General features: G+C 31.8%; 1 protein-coding gene across 1 annotated transcript in view; it reads right to left on the bottom strand.

The window, feature by feature from the left end:
- The window catches only part of LOC148274284 (dystrophin-like), a 144,578-nt gene that overhangs the window by 78,308 nt on the left and 42,310 nt on the right, over positions 1-23,960 (bottom strand). Inside the window, exon 4 of the mRNA XM_088237347.1 lies at positions 20,890-21,013. Within this exon, the coding sequence (XP_088093473.1) occupies positions 20,890-21,013 (124 nt within the window). The remainder of the gene's footprint in view (positions 1-20,889; positions 21,014-23,960) is intronic.

Raw genomic sequence — 23,960 nt, 5'->3', positions numbered from 1 at the left:
TTTTTATAATTAAATAATAAATTTTACCAATGTGAATTGAATACGTATGTGCAAGTATTCGCGGGATTTGCGTATTTAAACAGAAATGAAATGACTTTTGCAAAAAATGCTGACTTACCGTCACTTGAAAAATTACATCATCATCATCATTCCCTTTCCGCACCTAATGGTGCATAGGGCACTGCATTGGTACACCACTCGCAGCGAATCTTGATCATTTTTGTTACTTGAAGGTAAGATTAATCAGTCTTACGCTTCAGGTGCCAGTCCAGGGACTATGAAATATTCTAGTGTAAAAACACTCTTTGAAATAATATTTCATATCAACAATGTCGAGAATCGAACGCGAGACCTCTTGCATGGTATACAAATACACTGACCATTACACCACGAGGCCGACACTGGAGATTAATTTAAAATCAACCTAAAAAGGAAATAATGAATACATCAACTCGGTCCGCGATTATAAACGCCATCTTCATCGATACACATCGAAACGGTAAACAGTAAAATCTATATTTACGTGCGAAAATGTGTATATTTGTATGCAAATTAAAAACATTTTTGTCGGTATGCACCTTCCTCATAGTTGTTGCACAAAAATAAACGAAGACGACATGCATTTTAAAAAGCAATTGATTAGGACAAACATGTACTGATACGTTCTTCCATTCTTCTTCACTTCTTCTCCCTCTTTTTTCAACTATTTCTCCCTCAACATAAAATATTTTCAAAACCTAATCAGTGCACGCTTGTTCTAATCAGTGCACGTGCTTATTGAAATGCATGGCGTGTTGGTTTTATATTATTGTGCAACAACTGCAATGAAGGTGCATATTGGGTTTTGCACGTTGGTTTAGTTGGAGTCCTGACGAAGAGACGGGTACGTCTCGAAGCCGGTAGAACTATTTTTCGACTTTTTAATGCCTATAGGTTTTGACATGATCCCGTTTCATCGTCAGGACACGAATTACGCTAACATGCAAATCCCACTTATACCTTCACCACAGTAGTTGCACAGAATACAAAATCAACGTGCTGATAGGACACGCGCTATAAAAAGCGTTCATTTATCCATTTTCAATGATAATCCACTAGCATTTAAATCAATTTATGAATCAGCACGGAGCTTTGGTTAAATTTGAAAACAAATTAGTTTGAGATCAAATAAAAGTAATTTAGATAAGATTAACTAAAGGTTGACAAGCGGACAAACATGTTGGTCGTGTATATATTATGTAACAGATTAGAAATAACTAGAAAATAAACCAATTAACCCAATCTCAATAGGGTTCAATCTACGGATTAAGTTTGATTAAAACTAATTAAGGCAATGTTAATTTAATTAAAAGAAGTGATTGTTTATCTACGATCTTAGCGTAGATTTTGAACACTACAAGCCCTACCATTACATATTTTGAGGTACGACTAATGATCACGAATCAATCGTTTCATGTATTAGAAAAATGGTTTAAACAAACAAAAAAACTATCACGCCGTTTCCCCGTAAGGGCAGGAGGAGAGGATAGAACGCCATATCAATCTATCTTTGCATACAGATCTCGCTTCCTCTACATTGATACATTTTCTCGTGCACGCCCGCCGATTATTCCCACTTTTAACATGTCTATCTTCAAGCATTTGTTGGATTTGGTCATGCTATGTCTTTCTCGGTCTACCTCTATTTCTGCATCCATCAACATTCGCATCGTAAATATTTTTGGCCGTTCTTTCGCTGTCCATTCGCTCAACACGCTCTTCTTGATTTTGTCGATAATGCTTATCTCAGCCCTACATAATGTACGGATCTCAACATTTGTGCATCTATCGTACATAGTTTTACGACACATTCGCCTGAGAGATCGCATTTCAACAGCATTCAGTCTACTTTTATCCCTGTTTTTCCAAGTCCATACCTAGCTCCCATAAATCAGGGTCGGGACCAGGACTCCGTTGTGAACGGTTAATTTTGCCTCTTGCGACAAACATTTATTTGCCAAGGTTGATTTAGCGCATACTTTCATTTTAATTAATTTTAACGCCCATTAGGCTTTGAAATTTAAATGAAATAAAATAAAGAGGTCCATAAACAACACACTATTTGAGAAAAAGAATTATAGGAAAGTACCTATAGTATTTAGAAATACAGTAAAAAAAAACATAAGAAACTATAATATATGCTTTATAAGTGAGATTTTTCAAAAAGAAATGCAAGTTATAGAAATATAATAAAAAATTTAAAACCGGTAGGTACGTAATATTATAAGAGATAGGTACTTTTAAAAAGAAATATTTACAATATTAGACAGTTTGTTAAATAATAAAAGTTCGCTTCTATGAATGAAAAAAGTTAGTTGTAATATTCAGTAAAGTTTGATATTTAGTTTTACATTGATAAACTTAAACTACGATTATTGTTTAAACACAAATAAGAAAATCATTAAAGTCCTTTGACGAACAAAAGTTTAAAAAACTTTTTTTTTTAGCATCACAAGTTATTGTTTAGCGACATCTATGTAATTAATCGAAAATCAATTTTTCATGATGTTTCTATATATTGACGATAGATGTCATTATTGCGATAAAATCTTAATGGCAAAAAAATGATGAAGAAGCGGGTAAGGAAACATTTTTTGTATCCGATTTCCCGTTATTTCTTTAATAACTTTCCTGTTCAATTCATCATCTTCAAATCTATAAAAAAAATACGTTATGAATACCAAGTTTAGAATAAATTTTAACAGCTGTAATTTTCTGATCGAAAAGTATTTATATTTTAGTTTGATAACTTGAGAAATAAAACATTTTTGAAAAGCTGTGTTTGAATAAAAAATACATTTGAAAATAAAAGGTATTATTTGTTTTTAAAGACCGGCGTTTTATAGTGGCAAAATCGTATGATTTCCTTACTTTTTGTCAGACTACAGACTAAGTCGTTGAGACAGAACTACAATATTTAATTATATTGAGACGAAATATAATTGGAAATTGCGGGATTATGCGTGGGTATTCAATGTTGAGATATTGTTACATCTCGGATTCTGAGTACTCTGTTTTAAATTATACATTGTTGATCGTATTATTTTAATCCAGAAGTTATAAGAGTGATCTTGTCGCAAAGTTTATAGTTGGAAGAATTTCGAGAGATTTCTATTTCCCTAAAGTTATGCAGTCAAAAGTCTGTCAAACTTGTTCTTCGCAGAAGAGAACTTAGCTACTGAACTTGGCTACTGTTTCAGTTGCATATTGCTGATACTTGCATTATTATATTAGGTATTCTTGAAGCAATAATGACAGAGAGATGAATATTTCTATAGACAACAGAAGAATGCCCTCGGTTTAGAAGTAACGATATTTATTTTTATAGTATCATATTTTTGAAAAGCAAATATGTACAATGCATATACGAAATAATAATTTTATTTTAAACCAAGTGGGGTAGTAAATGCAAGCTTCAAAGGTTGGAAAAACATAATTACAGATTCAACACAACATTTTAAAATAATTAAAACAACATATTAATAACAGCAGACATAAAAAACAGTGTAAATTAAATTATTGTAAATACGAAATATCACTTTCTGATTATTTATTAAATAAATAGTCACATTTCATGTACACAGAATAACGATGACGAAGTAACTGCATAGGATATATATTCTTGATAAACTGTCTATTTCTTAAGAGATATGCAGTTTACAGACACTATTTTTTTTCACAAATAATCAAAAAGATTTACTGTTTGAAATTTGTGTAATTTGTGCTAGGGATTTTAATGTTTCATGTGTTAGTGTTTTTGGTTCGAAAACTTTGTAGAATATGCTGTGTTTAAAAATATATATATATTAATGGTCTTTATTTTAAAAAAATAAATGTAAAATATTAAACACATATTTTTAAAGTTTCCAATTACCCACGCAAAAGGAAAAACAATCGTATGAACACTGATGACGTGTTACAAAAAAGATTTATTATTTATTTTAAAAATATACTCTGTTCTAAAATGAAAAGCCTCATGAAAAAGAAAAGTTAACATAATTTTAGTATCACGTTTAAATGTTTTGTAATCCTGACCGTACTTTTAGCATTTACGTGTAGGTATTATTTTTTATATTATGGTTCCCAAACAATAAACAATACACACGAGATTGGTATAATAATCACAATTTGTTATGTTTATATATTATTCATCAATTATATGCGAGCACAACATACATAAATAAGTAAAAAAAAAAAAAAAACTAAATAAATGGATAAGCGTAATTTAATTATGTTGATTGAATCGGCATTCACTTCGTAACACTTCATAATAAATTATTATTGTGAAAATAAAACTTTGCTACTAATGTTACACAATTTTTATTATTTTATAAGAACACTACTGCAGTTTCTGTAGTTTTCTCGTAAAACAATAAAAATTATTTACAATAACAAAGTTTTATTTTCTTAATAATAATTTGTAATTGCATTCTATTAATATTATGAAAGTTATAACAATAAATTATACTAATAGATTATTACAAATTATATACCTAACTAAAATAAGGGACCATTTAGTTTTATAAATTGCGTTACAGTTCTCCTATAATTATTACATGTATCGTTAAAGATATCAATATCAGCATTACTTTCTACATAATTATATGATTTTAACATACAAGATAATGCTAATGCATAATTGCGCAATATTATTATTAAAGGTTATAAGATAAAATGTAGTGTACGTTCTCAATCGCCGACTGCGGACATTCAATATTACAATTATAAAGATACATCAAGTCTACAATCTGTCTACTAAATTAAAACTTTCGTAATGATGTGTTATTTTCTTGTCGTTTTTACTTTAAAAACTATAATATTATCAATTGTGCTAGTTTTTTTTACTTATTATATTGTGCAAGGGAGAAATATTATTGAGCTAAAGGATGTATAATCTAAATAGATTGGAAGTATACTTATCGATTAACGTAAGTCACAGAATGTTCCGTATCTAGTAAAAACGTTAGCGAAATAAAGTTTTGTTAGAGTATATTACGTCTACAATCTTAAATGTATACATTAAACAGTTGAAAAGTGATTAAAGTTGATGTTTTAAGTACTTTTTAATTATTTTTTTAAATTTGTTCGATAGGTGGTTAACCTATCGGACAAATTAACTTTAATTTAAATTACTGTTCTTTTCCACATCAGCTTCTAAGAGAAGCATGTGAACGTATAAGACGCCTCCAGGAGACCCTATCGGCAGCCAGAATTCTCGCTTTTTCCAGGTTAATCTCGCTTTCCTTAGTTAAACCAGAAAAATCCAAATGATCGTCATGGACAGCTTTCTAGGACGGCGGGAGCCCGCAGGTGTGAAGAAGTGACAATTTGAGTTAGGGCTCTCCTAAGGCATCTGAGGCAAGAGTCCAAGCCATGTCCATCGCCGCAATCTCAGAACGCTAGTTAGAAGTAGTAAGGAGAAAAAAATCATTTACCAGAAAGATTATGGGTAACAAATCCTGTCTTGAGTAATATCAGCCCCTCTGTAAGATTGGAGAGAGGATCAGGAAAGTTGACAGCTTTAAATACTTGGAAGTTCGCATCAGGGACGAAGGAGCATATGAAGCAAGTGAGGCTGAGCCTCACTAAAAAAATCATTGATATTCACCAGTACCTAATATGTATTTTAATTCGAATTATATCTACACATTATGAAGATAAAAAACTACCAACCAATATAAAAATGTTCAAAGATGCCTACAAACATGGTCCGTACTGCGTTATTTACTGTAGGTACCTACTAAACATTTACGCATATTATACTTATCCTGAAAATCTGAGCTTCACTAGAAATTTGGTATCAAAGACGCCACTGGTTCACATAACTGAGGATGGTAGCATGCACAAAGAGCTTGAAACGCGCCTTGGAATTGCTGAAGCAACTTTTAACACGATGCGTGCTGTCAGAGATTCGGTATGAACTAAATGTCGATTATCCAACTCTTCAATAATATCATTACACTTATTTTTGTGTAAACCTGAGACTTAACCAAACCACAAATAATATAAATAAAATATCTTAATGCGAAATTCTACCATAAACTGTTTATATAAATACAAAAATCACGCTAAAAAGGTTATGCGGTACAGGTTAAATATTTCTTTGAAGCGCAAAATATCTCTATAACATATTTCCGTTTTCCATATAGTTTATACAAAACATACACAGCCTGCCCTGTACTACGGGGTGGCCGAGAGCAGATAAGGGTAGATGGGGCTTTGTTGATGACTCAAAACCGCAAGGGGTGGAATTTTAAATGTAGAGATAAAACATCCCAATACGGGTCACGTGGGAACATTGTCACAGGTTAAAAGGAAAATATACTGATACTGTTACACTGTGCAAAGGGAAAACTGACTTTTATTGATGGTTGTGAGTGATTAAAGATCCTGAAATCAATCGTGGCACTAGTTGGAGCATATGGTATCCACAAATAGTCAGATTCACATCCCGTAGTTCTGACACAAGTTGCCGACAAACAGTCAGCAAGGGACGTCCAAGACACCGAGAACCTAATGCCTTGAAAGTATGCAAGCGTGGGTAAGGCTCTCCGCAGGCATTTGTAGTTTACGCCTTACAGCCTTTAAGCCTGAAATACAGTTTATTTCTGTAACTGCGCCTTCTTTTTAAATGGGAGTGTGATTTTTACTTTCGAATCATAAACGAATGTAAACAAAAACGAACACACAACCCATCACGCCGCTTCCCGTAGGGGTTGGCAGAGAGGATAGAACGCCACATCACTCTGTATTTGCATACAGACCTCGCGTCCTCCATATTCATACATCTTCTTATGCACGCACGCCGATTATTCCGACTTTTGACATGACATCCATTTATTTTAATAAATAAATCAACACGTTTTTCATAAATAAATTAAATTTAAATTAATTCGAGTATTTGCGTAAAAATTACGTATTCATGTGAAATTTATGAATTTAATATTGATTGTTGATAAAATTCCACGTTCATAATAATGCATGTAGAATTTTATCAATGAACATCTACAATCTGAACATTTTTTAAGTATGCATCTTTCAACAATGATTTGAGTTCGTCCATGTTTTTGTAGATAAGGACTGGATTCAAATCTCTAGGGAGCTGTTAATATTAACATACTAAAACAGAGATGAAGAACTTTTTGGACAAGGTAATATAGAAGTCTAGACATCCACAGGGCTTATGACCTGTAATCGACTGGTTTAAGTGTCCACTTTGCACACTGTGTAACATTCCATTCTGCCCATATCATTCTACCATTCTGCCAATATTTGAACATTAATATTCCTTCGATTCTTCCATCTGTTGACGTTTGTGAAGTTAAAGAGCTTAAACCCTTATTGTTGCAGGTGAGATTCATATGATTGAATTATTTCACCTACATACTAGGCAACGCCTAAAAATAGTTTTTAATTTTTAAATTTCTTCTTCTTGAACTAGGTGGATTTATAAACAGATGGAAGAATCTAAGGAATAAAGATGTTTCATTTTATTTTATTAGGTAATTCAACAGAGATACATACTAGAAAACATAAAATTTGAAAGTATTCGTCGATCCAATTTTACATGACTATATATCTTCAATTATAGAATTACACAAAATATATTTGTTTATATGAATGTAATACAATTTTTTTTACATACATTTTTTTATACAGGATACAATGCAATAAAAAATAAGTTGTACGTGTGTACTTATTAAATAATATTTATTCCTAAGAGATAATTCGCAAAAGCTGAGAGAGTATCAAGAAAAATGACAATTTTATTGTTTCGGCAGTATATATTATATTTCCGATACATGCGGGCCATAGGTGTGTGGTATGTAGCATTACTTGAAAACAAAAGGCAGTTTAAATATTTCCCGATGTCTGAGTGTTCTCTATCCCGCATTTATTTGTATTTTATTTAGGAAGTTAGTGTCTACTTTATAGTTTAATATTTTATACAGAAATTTTATATCGAAACAACGCGGCGTTTTATCAGAGAATCGAAATGAAAAGAGTTAGAAGTTGATCGTAATTTGAATTCAAACGTGGGTTAGACATTTGGGACTTATACAAAAGGTACTTATATAAAAGGTTCATATAGGCAGAATGGTAAACTTGAAAAAAAAAAAAAAGATTATTTGTTTATTTTTAATACATATATTATTTACATATAAATACAATTACAAAAATACACTTTAGAAAAATACATCTTAAAATTAAGCTATAACATAAATTGGAAAAAATGCCCACAAAGACACAAAGAAGAGTGAGCGTGGGCCATTCCTTTTTTAATTATTAAAAAGTGTACAGCATATAAATATGGCATGGCATGAAAAGAAAAGAAGAGAAAAGAAAAATAAAACCAAATTAACATATGCTAATATTACGAAGACATGATTTATTTGCAGTATGCATTTATTTTGAATTATTATTATTTTTTTTTTTTTTTAAAGTTACACAATGTGTAAAGTTGCCACTTAAACAAGCCAATTACAGGTCATAAGCCCTGTGGATGCCTAGGCATTTATATTCCGGTCTCTTAAAAGTTTTTCATCTGTGTTGTAATGTGTATTTTTGTTGAATAGCGTAACAAAATAAAATGAAAAAATGTAAAATGGCGCTGGGTTCAAGGATGTTCGTCTGCAATGTCTGCATTGTCTGTAGACATTAACACAGGGGTACAAGGTACCCGAGTAATGAATACAAATTGTTTTCTCCTGTTTCCGACCCGTATTTAGTTGTCAGCTACAAAACAACCAATGTCTTCCGCTGCAGTAGCGAAAACAACTGTCGTAGGTTGTTACACAAAACTATGGAGTATTTTAAAAGCGTCCTTGTTCTAATTTGAACCATAAAATGATACAAAATACATACGAGAGAAAGTTGAACTGCTCTGTCACTATTCTGCCGTCATAAAAAAAGAAGGACGCATCTAACATTTTTTTCGAATATTAGTTAAATACATATTCGAAATAAATAAAAAAATACGCATCTACTGGTACTTGAATTATCTTCCTAAAATAACCATAACCCTATTATTTTCACTAATAAATTAGACTTACTGCAAAAAGTCTTGAACATTACTAAATAAACATGGCTGTTCTGACTTATATCCGATCAAAATACTTATTTTTTTCTGCTATTCCGTTTTCCAAAACATCTGAAATGAATGTACCTACTCGTATTCAATTAAATTTAAGATCTGCTGGTAATTTCGAAGTTATTTAATTATTAGGTCGGCGTTATTAGTTTAAAAAGCAGTAAATGGCCAGTAACGTCTATTTTATTTAGTTGAGTAGAATCTGTTGGCATATTAACACTATAAAATAAAGACATTACTTAATTGCTAAATAAAAAAGGCGTTTCTGGCCAGAAACGTCCTTTCTTTGCAGTATAACATATTTTCTTGTATTTTTTTACTAAAAATAAAATGAAAACGATAATTTTTAATATATAACGTAAAAATTGTTGAAATTAATATATATATTCCGTTAGGGCAAACCATAATACATACTTTCGCATAATAATATATTAAATTTTTGTAGTGTTTTTCACACAGCGAATTTTTTCAATTTCCGAGTTGCAAAATATTTATTTTCTCCGTTTTTTGTTTTATGTAGAAATGTCCTTTATTATGACGGCAGTATTTCGATAGCATATTTTTGTTAATTAATGGAACCGTTAGATGTGTAATATTAGTTGTATTGCTTAAAAACTAGGAATTACAAGCGTTGCCAACTCTACCGATTTTTCGGTAGACCTACCGATTTTTGTAACAATCTACCGATTTTGGTAGCAATCTACCGATCTACCGAATTCGATGGTAATTCTACCGATTTTTAAATATCTTGAAAAAAATCTTTTTTATTTATTTATTTAACTTTTGTACATAATATTAATTGAACATTGGCGGGCTTATTGCCAAATTAGGATTTCTTCAAACCAACCTTATAAATAAAAGTTTTATTTTTATAATTCAACTTACAAAACATATTCAATAGATAATAAAAATAAAAAAGCTAAAGATATATAAAAAGTGAAATAAATGTATTTGTGTATAAATTATCTTAAATCAATACTATTACTCAAACAGGTGCCGTGGCACAGTTGGTAAGACAGCTAACTGTGAAATTTGCGTCGCAGGTTCGATTCCCGCCAGTTGCGAGAAAAAATCCAAGAAAGATTTTTTCTCAATTGGTCTGGGTGTTGTAGTATATATTTTTAAAACTTACTTCCAAATCATTTACGAAAATCACGATCTGAATTAATTTGATTGTAAATTAAATAACTTTACTAATAAATTAAAAAAAATAATACTCAATAAATTCATATATATCAAAAGCATTTACTTTGTGGTCAAACATTTTATTAAACGTTATTCAATATTTTCATATAACCACTTACCGACTTTTCGATTTCTATCGGTTTCGAAACGTTCCCGTCTCTTTGTCAGGACACCAATTAAACCAACATGAAAAACCCACTACACACCTTCACCATAGTTGTATTAAACCAACACGACATGCATTTTAATAAGCACATGCACTGATTAGGACAAACATGCACTTTGCGAAGACATAGTTATTTATCTCAGCTCCCATACCGCTGCCTTATTTGGAACATTCACGGTACAAGATATTTGCTTTTAAGTCTGGAGTTCATCTCCTCAGCTCCCAGACGGCTTCCATGCATTTTAGAACATTCCCGGTACTGGGAGATCACCCAGCACTCCAAAACAGTTATCCCACGGATGTTTGTCTAAGCTTCAAGCAGCCGCTTCCATCCATGGAACAGCTCGTGTACCTAGCCAGCTTCGTGAGATTATTCTTGATTGTCTTCCAGTAATGAGTTGCATAATACTCACCAAGCAATTAATACTTACGTATTAACTTGCAGGGTAGTTTTATCAACTGTTACTGTAAAAGAAGCGCTAAAGCATATCTTGACACCACATGTTTCTCCCTTTGTCCAAGTCCAGTGTGCAGACATAAATTTCATCCGCCAAGTGTAAACAGAATCCCGGTGATTCTCAACCCGCGAACCCTTAGCTGATAAACAAGATACGTCTACTTCAAGGGCGTTTTCATAAGCAAAAAGACAACGTTACTGGCAGAATTACATTTCATCCAGAGAAGGTACAGATTGACCTCATATACGGTCAGCTAAATGTTGATTTACGAAACCGTGTACCTCGCGAGTCGATGGTTAATTTGGCGACTTATTAAACAAGGTCCGTATAGTTAAATATAATGTCGAAGAAAGTGAAAATTCTTACTTTTTAAATCAAAGTGGCGTCAAAATAACACAGAAAGGCTATTGTTTTATGGATTAAGGTGTAAAGGTTGGTCATATAGAGGTAATTTGAAAGGGTGGCGAATTTTATGTACGTACACCTTTATTCAGTGCGGTGAAATAGATGAATAAATTGTCGAAATTACTCGAACTTGGTTAAAAAAGGTTGCATCCCTGTTTATGAGCGAGAAATTAATAGGGGTAAAGTATTCAGCGCTTAATTTGCAGCAATTTATTTACGCCATTATTTCAGACTCTATATTGTGTTTTGGACCAGTTCTGGTGGAAATATAATAAACATTATATACATAAGCAAACGGGTAAAGTGTAACTGCGGCAGTGTTTTTTAATTAAATTTAAATTAGATTTTACACCGGGTCAGTGTTGTTATTTAAACATTTAAAGTGCTCGAATCGTTATTTTAAATTTGTAAATCACAAATCACGAGTGGTAAAAAATGTGTACGGAAAATAAAAACGAGTCCACGAAATAAAAGCATACCGTAGAACATTTAAATACCTTCCAACCAATTATAAAAAGGAAGCTGAACTTTTGAAGCTACGGGAAATCTATTACCAGCAGTGCCTAAAATATGTTTTTATCCGCCAATATTTATTTCAAAAATTTTTAATAGATCTAGTCAAAGATTAAAGAGTTTACTTGAAATCCCTTATTGTAAATCCAGACTCGCGCAAAAACACTCATTTTTCATAGCTCCAAAACTGTTCAATGCATTTCACAAGGACAATATGATGGATATGAATTATTATAAATTGTTTCGATTGAAATTTTTGTTGAAATTAGGGATAAAAAGCAGATATAAATGCCAAATTGTTTCAATGAATAGCATCCATTTTATTATTTTTTCTCATTTTTATTGACAGAAAAATTGTGTTTTAATATTACCAAGTATTTTTTTATATCAATTTTATTCTTCCAGTAAACTTTATTAAAAGTTAAAATAAAATGTATACCCACACACGGATCATGCTTATGTGGGTTTTTTTGCGTTAATTGTATTTGTAACTTATGTGTACCTATTGTAAAATGCAAAGTCAAAAATATAATAAATAAAAAAAAACAATTAACGCAGCCATATATTCATTGGACCAAAACATTTCAACTAAATGAAAAAAAAACAGAAAAAAACTTAATCCAGAACTGAAAATAAATGTGGAATACTAACCTATTAGTGCGAATCTCTAAAGTGCTAAATTGAATACTGAAATACAACAAACGGGTTTCCAATAAAGCGGGTAATTATAACATCCAAATATCTTATAGTCCCGCCCCACTATGCTCCTTGCGCTGCTCATCCTTATGCTCCTCGCGCTGCCGCCCTCTCGCCCGATGTTGCCCTCTCTGCCCACACACTGCTCTACTCGCGCAATTAATCGCGACGCTCCGCACTTGTCATTTGTCTTTCTATACAATGGACGATGAAGCTGTGACAGCGTGCGCGATATGCATTTTTAGTATAGCTAATTATATCGATGCTATATGAAGACATATAAATCATTTAACAATGACGCGTGCGTCTTGTGTGAGCGTTTGATGCGCACTGCGACCACGCGATTATGTGGCCATCCACTCGCGCTTATATTGCCGGTCCTTTGACTCGCGCTCAAAAAACCGACAAAATAGGGAGCGGTGGGCACGACGAGGAGCATGACGAGTAATGTTGCCACACTACGTCTCTGCCTCCTTTCCTCGCTACTTCCCATGCCACTCGTCGAGTGTGTGGCAGACCCAATAAAAGCAGAATACATACTCACATGATGCTCATATTCTGTAGGCTCATTGATTCAGTAATTTTAGGATTCCTGTTATATTCGGAAAAAATATAAAAAACTCATCGAGAGCAAAAAACATGAAAAATACTCAGTTTTGCAGGTTTGTAAACCCAATTTAAGAATCATATGCACCGTTGTGTTCTCACAGACGTCACAGACAAAAAATTTATTTTTATTTTTTGAAAAATTATATACATTTTTTCATATTTGTAATATTAGAGATCTTCAATATATGTGGAACCAATTCTAACAAACATATTCGGTTTTGTTTTCCATGTATTGTGGCGGCTTTATAACAAATATAGCACTTAAATCGGTTGACACGATGGCATTATAATATTAAACTATAATATATAACTCTTTTATGCTGAAATTATGTCATAAAATTGGTTTTTACTTTATTTCAAAGCACTTAATTTGAATTTCTGTGTTAGTAGTAAGCACAAATTTTATCTATGTATGTATATACCTAGTACCTGCTACCTTAATCAAAAACTTTCCTGATATGCACAATGTTTGAGGGCCAGACTGTCAAGCTTTAGAGGAATATTCTTCATAATTAACTAAAAAAACATCCCAATGAAAAATAAAAAAAACAGTTTTTTTAATGATTTTTTTGTTTATGTAATTTCGAAATAAAGACAATCCCTACTGCTATGGACTAGCATCCCTTCCAAACTCCTACCTATCATAAATCAGAAATGTATGGTGCTTTCATTGTCAAATCACGTTACGTGACGTAATAAAAGTGCATGGTAAATTTTCATATTTTATTAACACAAAAATAAAATTCCCCCATAAAATAACAACAGGTTATTTAACGTACATACAATCCAAATAATTGCATCAAAATTGTATAGTTTTTATGTCCTTAAAACAGTTTGGCACCGCAGGATATGAAATAAACGAAAGTTTTGTATAATACGAGTAATTTAGAATGGGGAAGTTCTGTGATTTATTTATATTTTTTGTTTATTTGTTTATGGAATATTGAACTAGGACATTTTTTTTTTCAATATTTATAAATCGTATTATCAGCGCTATGATTTTGTCAAGTTTTGTTTTTTTTTAAATAACTCCGCGTGTGACGTCAGAGGCTCTCTTCCGCTTATTCTAGATCAGTTTGTCTGTTGGTCCATTGACGGCAAGCAAATCGTATATCTTTCATAACTCTCTAATCATTAGTTATTCGTCGTCGTCTGTTTTTATAAAAATATTTTTTATTATTTTTTCGTACATTTTTAAGAAACTGCCATACAATTTAATGCTCAATTTTTACCGCGCGCAAGAAAACATTTATTGTTCCCAATTTCCCATAGGGCTGAAGTTCATCATTCTATGCTGCATTAGCAAACTAAATGCAGCGTATTTAAATAATCTGTTTTGTGAATGTAAGGTGATCAGTCTTACGGTTTTTGAAAAAAAAAATCTGCAGCTCATAGAAAACATATAATTCAAATTCTAAATTTTTAGTTATTTTTACAATATACGTTATGGTGACATCAACTAATTTGCGATTGAAATTAAAAGTACCAATATTATTTTGAAAAAATCTCAACAATCTACGTTTCTGACTATTGCATCGTTTTTGAGAAGTAGAGTTTTAATTACAGGAGATTTTCCGGGATTTTAGGGGCAAAAATGAGAACAGTATCAATTAAATGCAGTTATGCCAAGAACTCTATTTACAGAATAGAAACATTGCCAGGGGTGTGCTTTAGTACGGCAATTAAAAAAGGCTTCTGTCATTAAATTACTGAATAAATAGTTTTATAATAGCGTCATCATTTTAAACGGAAAAACTAAGAAACGTGCAAAATATACCCCTAAAGAATGGGAAAACATGAAAAAGAAAAAATACAATTTGTAGAAAGTGGCTCAATGGCTCAATGAACAGTGGGATTAATCTCAAGATATTAAAAATAGAACATGGACGGCTAAAATTGCTTTTTGAAAATGCGTAATCTTCTAAAAATAGAGACTTCAACGATTTCTTCCAATCCGGGTGTGCAAATTGTGCGACGCTATTTTACTTTTCAATACATTACGGCGTCGAAAGCCGGACTCCTCATTCAAGCTACCACAAAGAAGATTGAAGCAATTCAAATGTGTAAAATAATAGTAAATACAATTAAGTTAAGAAAACAAGAGTAATGTAGACATGTTATGCGGGGAGGGGAGCACGAAACAGTCCTTATCATATTACAAGAAAAGGTTTACCTAGCCGGGTCGAAAAGGGGGAACCAAATTCTCCATAGATTAATTTTAATGGATGATTCGAGTATAATATTTAGAGATATTTACTCCATATTATTTTTTAATCTTGAAAACAATAAAAATAAATATTTTCCTTTATTTGTTTTTAATTTTTAAATCGTTTAATATATAAAAAATATATATCATAAATAATACAACGATTGATTTCACGTTATAGACATTAGTATTTAGCGACTTAACGAAGATGAATAAAATACACGATTGAGTCAAAAATGTGTACGCGATACTTACTACTAATACTCACTCTGGACTTTCCAACATTTCACTCTCGTGACGCTATCTATATACAAGCAGGCGCAGGGGTCATTTGGTTCCCCCATTTGGATCATGTATAATTTGTAGATGCTCTGTGAGGAAAAAGTAAAAGGCAAAGACAGTGTAAGAAGTATCTCCTGGCTTCAAAATTTAAAACTAGTTTAATGTGTTCCTTGGCACAAGATTTGCCGCGTGGAATATATTATAACCAAATTATGTAAACAAATACATTTATATATCCATAAAAAAACCTATAAATAACAATGAAACAATAATAATAATATGATGTAAATGAAATGTTTTATATTCTTAGATCCAACAAACTAATTAAAAACGGAATACATTAAAAAAATCCACATGAGTTCCACCATTTATTGATTTACAGGGTAATTTTTAAGAAAATAATGAATAAAAAAACGTGTTTTCTGAAACCTTTTTTTAAAAGATTTTCTTTAAAGCCGCGCTAAGCCTAATCGGTAAAGTGCATGAGCTTTACAGCACCGGACCGTCTGTCTTGTCTTAGGCCACACATACCCTAAATTACCTATATGCAAAGTCATCGGCCACCCCTGCGGCGCTATATCAATAGTTCTACCAAGTTATCCCAGCCTCGGATATAGAATATAGATGTCAGTAGTGTCGCAGCTGCTAAACGGAACTCGGCTAATGAATTACTCCCCAACTACCGCAAGATGGCGGATTTAACCGCAAAGCTCTTAAATTGAACTACGCGGACCGAGTAGGTCCTCTTTAATACTACCCGTAGGTTTTTTAATTGACGGTATTATTACGTAACGCGGGAAATGTATAATTATATTACGGAACGGGAACGATATGGACAAACTACTAACTCAGACCGTAAATAATCCTGACCAAATTGAATTTAGCGACAAATGGAAATTTAATTTGATTCTGATTTTGCGAAAGCTATGATTGTAAAACGGCGTTTTAAACAACCGTAGTTATTTTATTGATTTATAAATTTTCTAAATAAACTTATACAGAAATACAGTAGGTACCTAGCAATAAAAAAAAGTAATTAAGCACTACACGATTAGCTTTATTATCGTGCTAGCTTAAGTATTTTAGGGGTGAATAAGGGCACATAAACATGAAAACTGATGTTTTGAATAGTGCTCGATCAGAGTAGAATGGTCATTTAAAGAGACAAAAGATATTATGTATGTGTCATTGGAATATTTTTTTGTAACTGTATTTTTTCACCAATTTCTCACAATACTTCAGAAAGGTCTGTGTCCAGACATATAAAGAATACAGTTATTTTAGTGGAATAGAACATAAGCCTAGACGAATGTTTTTTACTCGATGGTTTACTTTCAGGTTAACATCCAAAAAAAATATGGCTTAAACCCAGTAAACAATTTTTTACAAATTTATTACATTGAATCCGGGTCATGGTTTTGCAATGTTTAGGTATCATATTGAATATTTTGGGGCCCAGAAACCTGCATTTTCTTTGCTCGAATTCAGAGTTTGTGGTAGATCCACAGATATATTAAATATATCTATTCAGTGGGTAGACCCCATGACCCATCCTCTAGTTTGACTTCTGGTAGTGTGGGAGTGTTCCTTTTGGGATTTGATGGAATAATTTGCTTTCACAAACATTATTATTCTAAAAATATATAATTGCCTTATATCTAAGATCTCAAACTCCTCAAATAACTTGACGCTGGGGTAGCTAAAGGTCTTTTCCAAAATTATTTTAACTGTCGATTTTTGAGCAGGTTCGAGTGGTTTTAATATCGACGTATTAGTGCCTCCCCATCTTATTATGCCATAAGTTATAATTGAGTTAAATAAAACTACATATAGTTATTTGAGTTTGATTAGGGATAAGATGTTACGTATTGATTTAAAGATATGGGAAAGTTTTCTAATTTTTTGTGTGTGTTCTGTCCATTAAAAATATTTATCAATAATTATTCCCAAATATTTTATATGGTGTACTGATTCAAGTACTTCAGAGCATATTTTTAATTGAAGGTTTTGTTTAGGCTGTCCCACTGTGGTTTTACTAAATCTTATATATTTTATTTTCCAATATTTAAAGTTAAGAGATAATCCTGCAACTTTTTTATTATAGTGCTATTTATTTATCTAATTAACTAAGAATTAATGACAGTCTAATTAATTAGAGTTCTAAAAATCATTCTGAGGGAACTCGACGTTGTATTGTGAAGGGAACTTAAGGACAATTAACAAAATTAAGTAAATAGTTTTGTATAATCCATCTTCTTGTGTTGGTCGAAGACAATAGTTTGTAAGCAATTAGGGTAGTGGTGAACCGTGCTCTCTCGGGACTCAAAGATTACCAACTCTAGACGTCGTCAATCTAAACATCGCACTGCCTAACTAGATTAGGGGTAGATCGCTTAAGGGATGAAGGAACTTTTCGATGACTACGACATATTTTCCGACGCACAGGCGACATATTGATTTTTAAAGAAAACAAATACTGGAAAATTAATAAAACTGTCAGGTACTTGATTGATTTGGGAAAAATAAACAAGACGAGCAAATAACGAAATACGATGCGTAAAAACTGTAATAATTTGAAATATCATTGTTAAACTTCTACTGTATTTACGGATACATTTTAAAGTAGTTTTTAGGCTACTCGTATTACTAAAGTAAACATTATTCAGATTATAATATTATAAATACATTTGAATATTATTGAATACATATACACAGGGCTGAACTTACTACAAAGTTTAAAAAAATGATAGAAACGGTGTGTTCGATCACTGAAATCAGCCACCGATAAATCATAGTCCCTTTAAATGATTTGATATTTTAAATTTATTTCAATAAAGAAGGAAAACATTTTTGAGAAGGGAATATGGAAGTCTAGGCATTTACAGGGCTTATGACCTGTCATTGGCTGGTTTGAGTGGCCACTTTACACACTGTGTAACATTCACCATTCTGCCCATGTTTGAACATCCACATTTCCTCAATTATTCCATTTGTTGACTTTTGTGAAGTAAAAGAGCTGAAACCTTTATCGCGTGGGTGAGATTCATCCGGCAGAACCGAATCACCTACTAGGCAACGCCTGAAAACAATTTTCCAATTTTTATACTTCTTCTTTTACCAGGTAGTAATTCAACAATGTTTGATAATGTCCAAATGTTTGCAGACTGGCTGGATTTCCTCTCTAGGGAGTTGTTCATATTTCAATTTATTTCAACAGAGAGGGAAAACATTTTTGAGAAGGGAATATGGACAGAATGGTGAATATTATACAGTGTGTAAAGTGGCCACTTAAACCAGCCAATGACAGGTCATAAACCCTGTAAATGCCTAGACTTCCATATTCCCTTCTCAAAAATGTTTTCCCTCTCTGTTGAAATAAATTTAAATATGTACAACTCCCTAGGGAGGAAATCCAGCCAGTCTGAAAACATTTGGACATAATCAAACATTGTTGATTTAATATTTACTCGTATATTTTCGTCTCAAATATTTAGGATTTCTAACTGTGCAAAAAAGTATTTTTCGTTATATTGCATTTCTTATAATTTTTTTATATATCTGATTTATTTTAATGTTTAAATAAAAGTATATATTCTCTGGGGAGCGATTACGAGCGAAATCTTCATTGGTATACTTAACATTTCTGCTTTTTTCAATCGAAGCTTATCTTCAATTTTATCTACAAAGTAAATTTAAGTTTTCTGTAAGAGGAGCAGAATATGCATACATTTACATACGAAGATACTTTAAATGTTCATGCAAATATACTTATTTTCGTATACAAATATCGGTTTTTCTTTATAGACAGTCGAAGATAAATTTGTTAACTTCCCATTGTAATCGGGACCCAGCTTTACCGACATGTCAAGAGACAGCCAGAGGCATTGTTTTGATAAATTGTGATATAAAATGATACGTTATTAAAAGTTTATGTTAGTTATTAATAGGCTATGAACGAACTAACAATACAACAAATATTTACTTTATGTGAAACCACTAAATATATTTTATATGCAGGCCGACCGGTTTCAAAATATGACTGTTCCTTCGTCAACGCTTAAAGTAAAATATTAATTTATATTTAACGTTTTACGAAAAACAAGTATAAATCATAAAAGCATGTAAAATGAAAAACAGTCGAGCTGCTAAAAATGTTAAGCTTTTCGTTTATATTTTTAGAGAATATTTGAGAAAAATTATCATCATTATGATGCCCTTTCAGAAAAAATGGTGCATAGGGCACTGCACTGGTATACAAATCACAGCGTATCTTGATCATTGTGATCATGAAAGTAAGATGATCACTTTTACGTTTCAGGCGCGTCCAGAGACTATGAAATATTCTAGAGTAAGAACACCTTTTTAAATAAATATTTCATGTCAACCATCTTGAAAATCGAAACTTACACCTCTGACATGGTGGGTAAATACGCTAAGCACTACACCATAAAGCCGACAGTTTTTTTAATTAAAAAAATTATAAACTATTAAATAGTAGGACCTGCCATCCAATTACATGCATTCACTTAATTTTAAAAATATAATTAGATAAAGCGAGGCTTTAAATCATTAACAAAATAAAATGATAAGTAATTGAAACAAAGTTCTTGATATTCATTAAAATAAAATAAATAGAAACTAAATAAGTGATAAGGAGGGGCGAAGGATGAATGAATGAAAGTAGGAGTGTTGAATTGCATTTGATTTTATGAAAAATAAAGTGCAAAAAAAAGACAAAACGTCTATTCTCTGTTATTCTGAATCAAGTTTATTAGTTCTCTTCTGTACCTATTTTATAGAGTGTCAAATATGTCTGATATATTAAAATAAATAAACTAATATATTATAATAAATATAAAACAATTTAATGAATAAATATAAAACAATATAAAACAGTTTTTAACCACTATTTTTTTTTTTCTACCAACCGGTTTTAACGTTTCAAAGATCGGCAGAAAAACTTTAAAAATAAGTGGACAAAAACAAAGTTGTTTTATAAAAATGAATAACCATAAAGTTAGTGCTTCAAATACAAATTATATAAACCGCAATATCTTTACTCGACTCTCTGGTTCAAGGTTTTTATGTGAGAATTGTAATCGAGTCAAAAATACTCTCGTCCAGAATTTTGTTCGCATTTCACAAGCAGAACTGCATAAAGAAGCGTCAATAAATAATTGTACATCCATATACATAAATAAACAGTAAGTAAATACAATGAAAAGGTGCAAAACGTTACCTTCGCTGTCACTTGTGTCTGATAGGGGAGGTTCGTTGGCTATGTACTGCCTTCCACTTAGGAGATTGTTTTCCACAACTGGTCTTTTATCTTCCAGTTGTCTTCTGAAAGCTCGATGATCATCCTGAAAAATAATAAAAATAAAATAAATAGGTTATTTATAATTTTCGATTTTATTTAAAAACCCTCGAATTTATATTACACCGAATTCTGCAGATTATTTTTACTTGGTACTCTGATAAAAAAATTTAACAAAAGAAACTGATTTTGAATTAAATATACATAATGATATACATACAAGAAAAAATCTCTCATATGCTATAAATCAGGCATAATTCAACGTAGTTATGCAGAAAGCCGCCAATTCACAATAAAAAATAAATAAAAAAAGATTTTGGTGGTATCAAGTTAAGGAAGGTCAATCTTATACCCTGCTTAAAACAGCCAGGCCGCGTTCTTAAAAAAAAACTCTAATAATCACCTTCTGAAAATTCCATGATGTCAAAATGTCATGAAAATGAACATCGCCTTATACATTCTGAGTTTGTATGAGGTTTCATTCAATATTAGATAAACATAAAATAATATGATCAGCAATAATCACATATAGCACATCAGAGTTCTACTGGGGCTGACTGTTTTTTGCAAAATGCAAATCTTAGGTTGTGTGTCCAGCTAGACTTTGAAAATCATTATATCTTGTCATTTACATTATTAAAATTATTTTTTGTATTATAAGAAAACGAATGCAAGCATTATTTATCATTTGTAAAAGTAAAAAACATTCCAACTATTGTGTAGATTCGATTATTTACTCTTTTCACGAAAATGTTTTTATCTCAGTTTCACTTTTATATGGCTGGCCGCTTTTTGCATAACTACGTTTAATTCTAATTTTAAGATTAAACCAGTTAATGGCTTTATGACACGCCCTCACGGATACTTATTTAAACGCGGAGATTTTCAAACAGTGTCATGTATTAACTTTTTTCTTTGTGATTTTAATTGAGATTTTCTCTGTAAAGCGTAAAAGCATTTTTTGAGACGAATCCAAATATATGTGATACATTGACATTGCTTCAAGGAGTGAAAACAAAAAAAAAGAAGAAAATTTTTGAAACCACATAAAAAAGGAATATGAAAGTCTAGGCATTTACAGGGCTCATGACCTGTCATTGGATGGTTTGAGTGGCCACTTTACACACAGTGGAACATACACATTTCCTCAACTCTTCTATCTGTTGACTTTTGCGAAGTAAAAGAGCTGAAAACTTTATCATGTGGGTGAGATTCATCCGGCTATACCTATTTTCCATATTTCCTTCTTAAAAATGTTGTCCCTGTCTGATGCAAATAATTTAGATTTAAATAACTCCCTAGAGAGGAAATCCAGTCAGTCTGCAAGCATTTGTTAAACTTCAAAGATTGTAGAAGAAACCTATTTAAGTTTATAGGCTCTATGTATTGCCTACAATACAGAAAGAAAACGCCTATGAGAAGGTCGTACAAAAGGCTAGGCATTTACAGGGCTCATGTCCTGTCATTGGCCGATTCAAGTAATTATTTGAAACCTTCACCATTTTGCTCATGTTTAAACACCCATATTTCATCAGTATCGTCAAATCCACTAGTGCATTAAATTACAATATATACATTTTCAAAATCTATATAATTAAAAAAATAAAAAAAAAATTTCAACAATGTTTGAGTATGTCCAAATGCTTGCAGACTGGCTGTATTTCCTCCCTTAGGAGTTATTCGTATTTGAATGTATTTCAACAGAGAGGAAAAACATTTTTGAGATGGGAATATGGACATCGAGGCATTTACAGGGCTTATGACCTGTCACTGGCTGATTTAAGTGGCCACTTTACACACTGTGTAACATTCACCATTCTGCCCATGTTTGAACATTTACATTTCCTTAACTCTTCCATCTGTTGACTTTTGTGAAGTTAAAGAGCTGAAACCTTTATCACGTGGGTGAGATTCATCCGGCTGAACCAAATGACCTACTAGGCAACGCCTGAAAAAAAAAATCCAATTTTTATACTTCTTCTTTTACCAGGTGGTTAATTCAGCGTGTGTAAAGTGGCCACTTCAACCAGCCAATGACAGATCATAAGCCTAGACGTCCATATTCCCTTCTCAAAAAAATTTTCCCTCTGTTGAAACAAATTTAAATTTTAAAATTTTATTTACTAGTGTGTTAAATATCAAAATATTTTTTAACGGTTGCAGTACTAAGTAAAAGTAATTATATTATATATGCATGTCGATGGAATGTTTTTATATAAACCTTTTTAGAAAACTGAAAAGAAAGAATACGGTTTGAACTGAACCAAATTAAGTGTTTTAGGTAACGCATGGTCGCAATAATGTTCTGAATGAAAACCATTACGTTTGATTTCACGAGTTCATATTTATTTGACGTTTAATTATCAGTGTGACCAGAAATGATGGAAAGTTTAAACGCACGCAGAAAATAAAATCCCCAAAATGAATCACTCTCTAGGAGTGAAGATTCAGAATACCACCCCTGGGCGTATATATTAAACTAGCGGACCCGACAGACGTTGTCCTGCCAGAACGTTGGATCACCTGCTATTATCAATCTTGGAAAAATACCTTTTATTCATAAATAGGTACCTAGGTAATTGTTAGTGATTAAATTCCAAAACTAAAAATGGTTAATATTCAAATATTAAACCTAGATACTTGTTTATGGTTGAATTCCAAAACATAAAATATATTTTTTTCAAATTTGGTATTCTTTTTGCAAACGTCAAACTCCGGTCTTCTCACCAACACAGGGCTGTCCTTATGTGAAAATACGATTTGTAAAAATGTATTGAATTTAGTGTTATTTTAGTATTACCAAAAATCCAGTCAAAATAAATAAATGGGTAGAAATTATAAATAATTTAAAGAAAAAATCTGATTGAGATCCACAAAAAACAAATGTTGTTTGTAAACAGTAAAAAACAAACTTTTTTATTCACAAAAAAACAACATCTTTCCATTTTTTTGTAAATACATTTTCTTCTAATGCAACTCTGGTAGATCGATGA

The sequence above is a fragment of the Micrasema longulum genome, unplaced genomic scaffold (assembly GCF_059751315.1).
Source record: "Micrasema longulum isolate JH-2025_06_02 unplaced genomic scaffold, ASM5975131v1 h1tg001700l, whole genome shotgun sequence".
Lineage (NCBI taxonomy): Eukaryota > Metazoa > Arthropoda > Insecta > Trichoptera > Brachycentridae > Micrasema > Micrasema longulum.
The sequence above is the reverse complement of the archived record's forward strand: the minus strand, read 5'-3'. Positions and strand labels throughout refer to the sequence as shown.